Source organism: Parasteatoda tepidariorum, chromosome 8 (assembly GCF_043381705.1).
Source record: "Parasteatoda tepidariorum isolate YZ-2023 chromosome 8, CAS_Ptep_4.0, whole genome shotgun sequence".
Lineage (NCBI taxonomy): Eukaryota > Metazoa > Arthropoda > Arachnida > Araneae > Theridiidae > Parasteatoda > Parasteatoda tepidariorum.
Genome location: NC_092211.1, coordinates 72,228,893 through 72,241,344, shown reverse-complemented (window position 1 = coordinate 72,241,344; position 12,452 = coordinate 72,228,893). Strand labels below are relative to the sequence as shown.

The following is a 12,452-nucleotide window of genomic DNA, read 5'->3' as shown; positions in this document are numbered from 1 at the left end:
TACATTAGCCTTAAAATTTTTCATTAGAAGTTATCTTTTCAGAAGTAAAATTTGTACTCATATAGCTTATTAACCAGCAATTTAAATTGTTTCTTTAATATAATGCAATTGAAACCATTGAAAAAGTGTCAATGACATGGAAATTCCAAAGTATGGACTTATAGTTTATTAACCAGTAAAGTCAGAAATAATTACAAAGGTTAAAAATATACTGCTACAATATCTCAAAATTAGCACCCATTTAGGTAATGATATGCTACTAAGTTAAAATAATTACAACTTAAAAGGGAAGAGAGAATTAAAACTATTTGTGTTAAAAGCGTGTGTGAATAGAAAGAGAACTATAGATTTGATTAGCAAGTTATTGAAAATTACTATAAAACAGAAGTTTAAAATAGAAAAGTATGTACAATTTCTCTTATTTGCATATATATTCTGTAGTAAAATAAATAATTTCAGATAAACTTATTTCTTTTATCTATAAAATAAAAAGCACAATAATTTCTTAAAAAAAGGTGATTTTATTTCAGAGTGTACAAGACAGAAATGATATTTACAAGCAGTCACAAACAAGACTGTTACTTTTCAAGGGGAGCATAATTTAGTAACTTTTCAATGAGATCTACATGACCAAGGAGCATCCGTCGACAACAGTATCTTTTCAACCCTAAAGCATCGAGTGCATCGCTAGAAAAAAAAAGGCAAATAATGCAGGACATGTTAAAACAGATTGGGAAATGTTTTAATATTTAAAGAACAACACATGTCAGAAATGTGTTTCAGTGGAGTTAAAAATAATTTTTTGTTTAAACATAAGCAAACATTTTTAACAAATTTAAAAAACACTAAGTTGAAGCATATACAGCATATCTACCAACATTAGAGGATTTACGGACACATCCTTTCCAGTTGTAGAGAACTAAGAAATTTTTAAAACAAATAGAACTTTTATCAGAACATAAGAGCATTAGTCCCTCTGACTTTTTGTATATCTGTCTGTATTATTTATATCTAAGTAATGGTGGACAAAACTCTTTAAATTCTAATTTGTTAAGCATTAATACAAAATTTTGGTCACCAAAAGAAAAAATATTTTGTGAGACTATAGAAAATTGAAAGCAGTTAAAAGATATGATGTATTAATTACGGAAGCCTAAGAAATAGAGATGTTAGTGTACAGTTAATGATTATTGGCCATTTTGTATTGTTATTGAATTTATAAAAAATAAAATGCGTTGACTACATAGAAAAGTTCGATAATCTTTTTTCTATAAAATTATAAAAGTTCAAATATATTGAACAAATAAAAATATTGGATGCAATTTTTTTTTCTGTAAAATTCTTTTTATGTATTAGCCAGATGTACATTGTGCAAAAAATAAATAAATAAATAATAATAAATGGACACCTTAATGTTACTCATATTTTTTCATTAATTAATTGGCAAATTTTAGCTCACCCTATCAAACCATTAAGATTGAGTCCTAGGATGTGAGGATTCGATCAAATGTTATTTGGGGCACTCCATTTTTTATTTAGTGCATTGCACGTGCATGGTTATTAGAAAATATATATTAGGTTTTGAACAAAAATATTTTGAAGTTGCATCAAAGGGAGAAGATTATTTTTAACTGGATCTTCGATCACTCTGTTTCTGGTGTAAATAATGATCACCTAAGTTTTATTTTAAAAAATAAAATTTTTTTTAAATTTGAGAAATGGACAAGAATGCTTGTATACTTTACTAAAGTATAACTACATTCACTTAATAACAGTTTTTTGTTTAATCTAACAAAATAAGTACCTATATTTTAAAATGCTTTCTGCATTTTCCATTTCAAAGATGGGTTTCAAAATGTGCACATTTCTGCAAAGATCCCCCTCCTTCGCTTAATAAATATTTTGAGTTACTTTCTTTTTCTTTGATATCAAAATAGTGTAGGCTTTTGCTTAATTATTTCACATCTACTGTAAACATTATAATTGATTATAGGAAACTATATCAAATGTTGCCCCCTACAGATGGGGTAATTATTGATCACTGGGGTAATTCCTGATCATTGTAATTTCTTCTAATAAATAGTATAGAAAATAGCTAATAAATAGTCAATTGTTTTTTCCTAAATAACAGTTCATATTTATTAAATGGAACAACTATAAAATATATATTAACTATAATCACAAAATTTGTTTTTAACTGTATACAAGAATAATGTATTCTGATATGCACCATTTCTAGCTTGTCTTACCTTGCTTCTATCCTAATTTTATGTGTGTACNACATTTTTGAAAATTGGCGGGACGCGGGACAGTCCACCAAAAAGCGGGACTGTCCCGCCAAAATCGGGACGTGTGGTCACTTTACAATATAAATATGCTGAGAAATTATAAGCTTAAAAAGGATACTAAGCTTCTAGAAAGCAAAAATAGTGAATTTCTTTTAATGATTGAAAATGAAAATTTCAGTGTGAGAGCTGCTGCTAGAGCTGAAGGGTTAATCTTTATTCCTAATTTTAAATAAAAAGTATTATTAGCTGCTTAAACATATCTTTTGGGTTTATTTGTTTGATCTTAATGTCTTATTTGTTAATTACCATTGTAAAATTATTTTTAAACAGCCCATTTACTATAAAAACTGGTGATCAGTAATTACCCCAAAAATGATCAGGATTTACCCCAGAATTGATCAAGAGAAGGGGTAATTCCTGATCACTAAAAATTTAAAATCTTTTAAATTCTAATTAGATTTTCAAACAAAAGAAGGTAGCATAGAACTCATTTCATATAGCCTCAAACTTCCAGTAAATATTAAAGTTCTGTCTTGAATAGTTTTTTCACAAAATAGATGTTTGTATTTTTAGATCAGGAATTACCCCAGATCACCCTATATTTGAAATACTAACAAGGGTCCTAAATTGACGTATTAAAGACTGATTCACCTATGTAAACGGTTGCAATGTTTTGATTGCATTAATTTTAGATAAAACAAAAATAAAACTTTACAAACAACAGTAGTCATTTTAGTTCCTTACCCTTCAGTATATTCAGCTTGTAATAATCCAAGATACGATTCCCATTTATTTCCAATAACTTTACCGCACGTAAAACACCGTATGGGTATAATCATGTTCACTTTCAAGAACTGAAAAATATTAAATCCACCATTAATAAAAGATAAAATTCTTTTCAAAAAATATGTTTGAATTGCTTAATAAAATAAAACACAAATTAAAACAGGGTTGCCATTCAAATCGAAAAAAAATTCCCTGTGCATGCTATACGCAATATATTAAGAGGAAACAACAATTACTGTGCTCTCGTGTGAGCTATATTCGGCTAACTATATTTATTAGTTTCAATTGCTGGAAAAACAGCTGAACATACTTAAATAATGCTATGGTAAATGAAATAGTTTAGTATAGCTGAAGTATCATGGTTAAACATCTCATAGATTACGCTTTGAGTGGTCAAAATTATTTAAAAGACCAAAATAAAAAAAACAAAATTCCCTGTATTTTCCCAGTTTGTAAAGAAAAAATCAAAATTCCCTGTTATTTTAGGTGATTTTTAAATTCCCTGTATTTTCCAGGTTTTCCCTGTGGAGTGGCAACCCTGTAAAAGACACAAACTAATTTCCTAATTTTTATCAAATAAAAATGAAAAAAGTTGATTTCATGTGATCTATTTTTTACAATAGCATATAGCTATTGTAAAAAAAAGATATTATATCTAGAACTTATATCTATGTTCACAATCATAATTTATACAAAGCCTTCGCTCTTTGTATAAATTATGATTGTGAACATAGATATAAGTTACTTACAAATAACTACCAGAATTAGTTTTCTAAATTTGAAGAATACGTTAACAGTAATAATTAAACACTAACTAAATTTCTCAGAGACTCTCAATTCAAAATCCAGATTCGCATCAAGAAAAAGCCTCGTTGGAAAAACCAAACCGAACGAAAATAAACAAAAATTATATGCGGTTAGAAGTTAAAATAGGAGTTTCATCTCATAAAATAATTATGCCATTATTTTGAAATCAGTTTTATCATAAAACTTATGCTGCAACTGAACTGAAATAGGCAGTGGGAAACGTAAAATAAATTTCTCTACTAGTTCCCCTCTTTCCCCTTTCTCTCATTCTTGATGGTAGCCTAATATTTATGTGTTCCTTGGTGTGTTCATATTTGTTGTATGGGTAAACTTTAATGTTTTTTTTTTGTTAATCAGAATACAATCTATTTAAATTATGTCCGGTGATAAATTAATTGCTTCCACATTTTCAAGGAATGAAGCATTAGGTTTAGTGTTTCGTTTAACATTATTTGGCGCTTTAACTTTTTATGGTGTAAGATGGTTAATGAAAACACTTGATCCTACTCGAAAACAGAAAGTTGAAGCTCAGAAACGGGTATGTAGATAAAATTATAGTCCATTTTTTGTTGTTTACTAGATTCCTTTGTCTATCTTAGTCCTGCTTTTTTCTATGTAATGTGAAATTGTTATGATGTAATCGATCAAATTAGCCCTTAAAGCATCCTGTGGTGAATTTCTAATGTAGATTGGCGATTGTTTGAAAATTGTCGCCAGTACTAAACTAATACGTTATTATCTAAGTTTATGTGTGTCATTTTGCGGTAATGATTTTATTTTACAATTGTTCATATATAAAAAAATTTTGATGTTGGAAAAAAAAAAGTTTTACTAATATGTGCTATAGCACATCAAAAAAGATTACAGTAACTCTCAAGCATGTTTGCTCACTGACGAGTTTTTTTAAAAATTACTCTGTCCATTAATTTGTATCAGAATGTAGTTAATTATAAGAATCATGTTCTGTACGAAAATTGCATGAAGTATTTTCAAAAAGTAACAAGAACTTTCTTTTTATGAAATATTACAAAATCTTGGAGATATTTCTGTATCATGATCTGTTGCTCCTATTACAATAGCCAAGGTGCCAAATAGATTTAAACTTGCAAATGTTTTTAAAAAGACATGTAAATGTTTCCCCAGGGATGGTTGCCAGTTATATCTTTCAAATCAGTCCCTTTCTGTTCAAGTTGGTCTTGTTTTTAGTTTCTCAGGAGCCTCTGCTTGGAAGTTGCTAAGGATTGGTGATTATTCTGCCACAGATCGCAATACATAAATCTCTCCTATGTTACTTTGACCAAATGGTTTTTAAAATGCTGTATCAATGTAAAGTTTTAAATAATACTTAACTAAATAAGTTTTATTATGTTCATATTAATTATATTTATTTTAATATTCACTCTGGTTTACATCATCGTTCACTACATACATAATAGCTGATCAGATAGTCTCAGTTTTAAAGTAGAAACACATGCCAGTATAAATACAATACAAGAGCTTGGTTTTTAAAGACACCTGGTGGCTAAGTAGTAGTGTTTCCCGCCATCACCCATTCTGTTAGTTTGATCCTTGGCCAAAGGATAAATAGTGTGACCTATCAAAACTAAGCTAGATACTAAGACTTGATTAGAGTCCCTCCGTCCTTTATATTGTTTGCTAACTACTAAGAGTTATTTAATTTTCTTGTTTGCAACTGCTCTATGATAATATTTTTTACACATTAAACACTTCCAAAAAACAAAAAAAAGATTAGATCTCAGTTGCAACAAAATATTTTGAAACTCCTCATATAAAAAGCAATAAAACATACAATGAAATCTGATATGCTGTAAGCAAAAATTTTAAGTACTTCAAATGCAGGGTGACAACAAGACAAATAATGGTTTGTTCTGTTTTAACCAAAAATTAGAACATTGATTCAAAGTAATAAATTTAGTTTTATCTTTTTATAATGAAGTATAAAATTTCAGCACTGTATAATTTCGTATTTAGTAATCTTATCTAAGTTTTCCTTTTTTTTTTTTTCAAATTTATTCAATGGTGACTGGTTTATTAATTTAACTGTCACATTAGGTAACCATTAAAGTAAAAGGGTTACCTACAGAAGAAGAAACTTATCTCTTTCGACATATCAGGTGTGCTATATTCTTTCTCTGCCAATGAAAAAATTCAGGCTGGTTTTCTCAGCTATGAATTGGGGGAGATTTTTTAATTGTGACCTTCAAATTAGCATCTGCTCGCAAAGTTTCAAACTTATATTTGTGTCTGTAATCATCTGAAGAAGTATTGATCGAAGTATTGATAAGTTTTTTTTTAAATGTTTTTTTTTAAATAGAATTGAATAGTTAGTTTGATTTGAAATAATAATTTTGTACAATTTCAAACACAATTATAATGAATATTTTTTTTTTAAGATTCTCTTTAAATGTTTTAAGCTACTATAATTACATATTTAAAATTTTTAAAAGGTAATTTTTAATATTTGTCTTAGATAACAATTTGTAATTTTTAATCTTTTTACAATCTGAAAATACTTATACATTAGAAAACACATACATATAACCAGATCAGAAAAATGTAAATCCCTATCCAGAACTGTAATGAGATAATATACAGTAGAGCGCTGATTATCCGAACTGCTCGGTACCGAATGTGGTTCGGAAAATGAAAAGTTCGGATAATTGGAAAGTTGTTTAAAATCTAGTTTAAATGATTGTTATTTATGCACTAACTTCTCTTCACACTTTTTCCAGGGTTAGTACTGACAGTACTATCTAAAATAGCACTGGTGTGTTTAAATGTTTTTTTTTCCAATTTTTAAATATTTTTTATAAATTTTTTAAAAACTTTTCTTTCTTTCAGAATTTTTTTTAAATCATATTTCAGCTTTTTATAATTTTTTTGTCAATTACTGATTTTACATTTTTCTTTATTTTCCATTGGAAAGGAAATCCAGAAAAGACCTTTGTTTCAAAGAAGATTCTCTTTTTTAAACAGATCTCTTATTCTTTTTAAATGAATCAACTGAATTAAATATGGTCTTCAGATGTAGTGGCTATTATTTATTTTTCTAAATTTAGAAAAATTTTCGATAAGTTAAAAATTATTCTAAACTTCAAAAAAAAGAATCCAAACATAGTTTGAATAATTGGACATTCGGATAATCGGCGCTCTACTGTAATTTTAATTACCTAGTAGAAAAAGATAATTAATCAAATATTGGCAGTTTATTTTTATAAGCTGATGATATGATTGAATCATATGATGATGAACTTTCGATGATCATTGAATCATAGTTTTGGAATATAATTGACATGCAGCTGTCATTTTCTTATTTTTTGGATCTTTGCATTCAAATATCCAGAAATCTTTATAAAAATTTACGAAATTTCATGTTATGGTCTTGAATTAAATATTTAAGTAGATGTTTTTTTATTACAGGCAGAAAGAATATTGGACAGAATTGGGGTGAAAAATGTCAAGGTTAGTATTTTATATCTTAAAAAAAATATTTATGTGTTTGATTAGGCCAGGATAGCCTGGTTCGTAGGGCACTGGGCTCATGTCCAAGAGTTTGTGGGTTCGATCATCGCCGGCCGAAGGCTCCCCGTGTAGTAAATGGTGACTGGTGCCCGTTAAATCTGTTGAGTCGCTAAGTCCTCCAAGTTCCCATAACAAACCAATACCTCTTGGGGTACGGAGTTGAACGTTAGTACTCGTAAACCCAAATTTGGGTCGACTGTTCAGCGACGGATATAAATATAAATAAATGTGTTTGATTTGTTGCGAGGTGTTATTTAGGGCAGTGAAAATTCAAAAGTTAATTTGAAGTTTAAGTTATTATATTTTATAACTAGAATTGAACAGCTGACTCAATTTTGAGTTAAGGACTATTAGTGTTCAAATCTGTGGCCTTATTGTTTTGAACCCATCCCAGAAGACAAGGGTACCCCTGGATCAAGCATTGAAACAAACTAGCCTTTGGAGAGACTTTTTGATGTAACTGACCTGCATTTGAGGTAAATGGAGAGAGAAACTACAAAAATCTTCCATGGTTAGCCTGATTGCGAGGGGTATATAACCCATGACCCGCCTATCACTGAAGATATTTTACGTGTGGTATCTGCGAGTCTTGAACAGAATTCTCATCAACCAGTCATCTCTGGGATTTGAACCTGGGTAACCTAATTGGGAGGCAAATGTTATATTGTAATGGTTATAAATGTATGGTATAGTTAATAAATTATGAAAATAATAATGTAATGGTTGTAAGTTAATTCAATTTCTTTTATGCTTATCTTTAATTTAGCTCAGTGAATATGAACTATCCATTGCTGCACAATTAGTTGATCCTTCGACTATAAATATATCATGGGAAGATATTGCTGGCTTAGAAGATATTATTCAAGAAATTAGAGAGACAGTTATTCTTCCAATTCAAAAACGTGAACTGTTTTCTGGATCAATGCTTATCCAGCCTCCAAAAGGTTAATTGAATTATATTTTTTATATTTTCATGCAGTATTATAATTTTATTTTAAGAATTCATTTTAAGTACTATATTTGAAAAGTGCTATAAGAAAGTTGGTTAACTCTACATATAGAATCAAATAGTGCATTTTTATTGTTGATTTGTTGGGAAAAGAAAGCAAAACTTGTTGATAGCTTATTCAAGGCTTCCATGGGTCAGGGAAAACAAAAAATACTTAGAATTTTCAAGGAATTTTATTTTTACTCTTAAAATGCAAGGCACAGTCAGGAAAAATTACTTTTCATTACAAAAACCTGGAAAATTCTTTCTAATCTGTTACAATTATTTGTTGTAAAAATAAATTTTTTTAGTGAAATTTTATTCAATGATACATTTTTTGCTCACAAAATCTCATATTTGACATAACAAATAAAGAAATCAGGTTTCCATAGAAAAGTTGCATTGCATAGAAAAAATATGGTCTGGATTTACATTGAAATTTTCCTGAAATACCTGTAAAAGTCAGGGAATTTCTGAAATTAAGTGCGAACCTTTCTTATAGGTGGAATAAAACTGGAGAATGAAAGTCAATGAATTTCTGAAAGGCCTGTTTAAAATCATTTTTGGAAGTAATTTTTTTATTATTATTATTAAAAAGTTGTCTAAATTTAGAAAAAAGTAGTAGTCAGTTGGGTTATCGATCTAGTGACTATAGAGGAAGGTGACAAAGTTCAGATTCCTGTAGTTTGGCCGCAGTTATTTATACAATGCTGTTGATTAAGACAGGAGACTGTTTACAAATGTAGGCTATTTTCTTAAGATTTTTGCATCATTTAATCTAGTATGTTGTAGTATATTTCTATAGTAACTGATGAGACTGATTTCATAAAATCATAATGCGTCATACCTGTGTTAGAACCCCAAATACTCACCATTATTTATATATTTATTTTTTAGCGAATATTACACTAAGAATATGTCTTGATGATTTGTCCATGTTTCACTAAGATTAAGGCTAACTACACACTATTAATGTTTTGAGTGGTATCTGATGCCATAGTGCCATGAAAGAACTCTTTAACTCTTTCATATTGCAACTTTCTGATCAATCCGTTTTCTATAAAATAAATTTTTTAAAGAAAAATCTTTTTATATTTTTTGAGCTTCTGATGATTTTTTTTAACAAGTGAGATATGTAACTTTTTAACAAAAGAAAAAGCAATAGTAACATATTGAGCCAATGTTAAGTAATAAGCTGTTTTAAGTTGACATCTACAACCTATAAATTTCATTCTTGATGACCTAATACATTACTGTGTTTATAATTATTAAAAGTGTTCTCTAAAAGGAGGAACATGGAAGACCTGGAATTGTCAGGGAGTTTTACTTTAACTCTAAAAATCAGGGAATAGTTAAGGAAAAATGAGCTTTTTTATACAAAAGCCTGGAATATTCCTATATCATACCCAGCAAATAACCAGTCTTAAAATTGTCAGTAACAGTAATCAGTTATTAAGATTAGAGATAGATAATTCTAACATCTATTTCAATTATTTGCTGCGATAATTTCACATTTTAGTCAAACTGAAATATGTTCCCATCCTCATTTTATAATACTTTTTTACACAGAAAATCTAACATTTCACATTACAAATAAAAGAATCAAAGTTTTCTGATGAAAATATGGTCTAAATTATCATTAAAATTTACCTGGTATACTTGGAAGAGTCAAGGAATTCTTTTTCTGAAATCGAGTGGGAACCCTGATTGCTGCCTTAAAATGTGCTGGGCTCTAAAATTTGAGAATTTTGATTACTAATAAGTTTTCTAATATTTAATAATTAAATATGGTAGTTAACGAGATTTGTTTTTATTTATTTTCAAGCATTTTATTTTAAAGAACAATAAAAAAATCTTTTATCTAGTTTTTTTTCCCTCAACATTCATACAGTTTGGAAATATAATGAGGAATAAGAAGTTACCCGATTCTTCTTCCAATTTTTAACAGAGGAAAAACTGTGATGTTGAAGTTTGAAAATTTTCTGCAAAGAAGTGATGTACACTGGTTTGATTCAGGCTTGCGTGATTTTTTTTTAAACAATACCCATTATGTATAGTTTGTCTAAAATAAAAACTCACCCAGACATTAGTCTGGACCCGTGTTGGTGACTATGGTAGCAAGGTATGACTATTTCAAGAGCGGGTGTGGGGTCACTGCTTTGGAGTATTTTCGTGTAGGCGAGAGAAAGGGAATCTCTTTCTTTGTCTGTTGTGCTAGTCCTAGATTGAAGCTACTCTCCCTAAATTGCGCAATTCTTGTTTCCATAACACCAAATGGCCTCAGACTTTGTGGCGGGAGGAGTTCTTAGCTTAGACAAACTGTAGCTAAAATTTCTGTTTGAAATATCTCTCTCAAATAATGGTTATGTACCAGGAAATAAAATTCTTAAACTGGCATTTTTGAAATCTATTAACTTATAATGTGAAGAAATATTTTGTTTGTATAATAATCAAGTTATTTTATGAAATTGATAAAGTAAATTATTAAAGTTTCTATTCCAGCTCATTCTTTTATTATCAATAATGCATCATTATTTTGAGTATGGTGTTTATCAATTGTTTTTTTCCCCTCCCTTTTTTTTCATGATTCGAAGCAACATTTGCAAAGAATTTAATTAAATATTAGACTGATAAAGATATACTGCATTATAACCTATATACTAAAACATGTCATTCCAGTCTCAATTCAAGAATTTAGAAATTTTGAAGTACCTAAAAATCTTTTGTTAATTTAATCCCTTAACTTTATATCCTAGTTTCCTAACTTTACAAATAGTGTATTGTATTTACATAAAATTGAATTTCAATGTTACAAGATAACTAAATTGAAGGTATGATAATGCTCACTTTATCTAGTCCATGCCTACTTCTGATAAATAAATTTTTATTACATTCATTAAATATGTTTGCTTTTTGAAAAGAATGTACATTGTATGTTGTAAAACAATAGCAATGCTCTATAATTTCAAGAAAAGGTACATCAAATATAGCTATTTTGACACGGCTATATTTAATATACTAAAAGGGTAGTAAACTCCCTTAGAGGTACAAAAAGTCTGAAAGCGGATTTAATTAATGAAGAAATTAGTGTTTATAATTTTTTTTACTGCCCAGTGCTGTAGAAATAGGAAGACATCTGTTATTAAGATATAGAAAATTTGTTTTTTTAGGAGTGCTCTTGCATGGACCTCCTGGCTGTGGGAAAACTATGATAGCTAAAGCCACAGCAAGGGAAGCAGGTAATTTTTTTCTTTTTTTGCATAAACATTTTTACTTTTCCTACTGTTTCTTTATTTGCATTCTATTTAAAAAAAATATACATATATTGCTAAAATGTAAAATTAGTGTTTTTTTTTTTCTAATTTTTTTTTATTTATTTGATTTTAATCAGAATTTTACCACGTTTATATAAACTTGCCTTCGTGTATGTCTTTTCGGGTGGAATTTTGTAATCGATTTTAAACTAACTTCCCGACTAGCAACTAATTTAACTTCAAATTTAGCACACAGTTCAGAATTGGATGACAATGCATGAAAATGAAGAGAAAAAAGACATGCAAAGTAAAATAAAATTAAAATTTAAAAAAAAATTATTTTCGAGATTGTCTTTTGTTGTCGATTCCATTATTTCAAATTATTACGTGTCAGGTGAAAAGATTTTTGTTGTCGGAGTATTTTTATTGGCTGAAAAATCACGTGGTAGGATCCAGTTTTTCCTCATTCATTTCCAGATTGTTTTGGTTGTCATCAGCATAAAACTAATGAAACTCGTAAAGGTATTCGCGATCGCAACGAACTATAGGGGGCGTTGTTGTATGAGACGCTTACCTGCGATTTCCATATGAACCGTCATTCAGTTACTCTGGAGACGTCGTTAATGTAGCGTGTAGCATTGCAACGTTCCTTCTTTAATGTGGCTTATTAAATTTAAAAAAGAAAAATGCTTGATCTTCTTTCTTGTACAACCGAAAACAAAATGGTATCTGCAATATTTTTCTGTCTTGCAATCAAAACACATCGGAAAAATATTTGTACATTAA

The 12,452-nt window shown here is 29.0% G+C and overlaps 1 protein-coding gene across 2 annotated transcripts in view; it reads left to right on the top strand.

Annotated features, from left to right (window-relative positions):
- Positions 1 to 3,763: 3,763 nt before the first annotated feature.
- Positions 3,764 to 12,452, top strand: part of LOC107437788 (outer mitochondrial transmembrane helix translocase) — a 23,632-nt gene continuing 14,943 nt past the window's right edge. The window contains exons 1-4 of one of the 2 annotated variants that reach the window (XM_043040976.2): positions 3,764 to 4,419; positions 7,323 to 7,364; positions 8,191 to 8,368; positions 11,583 to 11,651. In XM_043040976.2, the coding sequence (XP_042896910.1) occupies positions 4,258 to 4,419; positions 7,323 to 7,364; positions 8,191 to 8,368; positions 11,583 to 11,651 (451 nt within the window). In that variant the 5' untranslated portion in view covers positions 3,764 to 4,257. The remainder of the gene's footprint in view (positions 4,420 to 7,322; positions 7,365 to 8,190; positions 8,369 to 11,582; positions 11,652 to 12,452) is intronic. The other variant, XM_043040977.2, reaches the window with a different exon arrangement.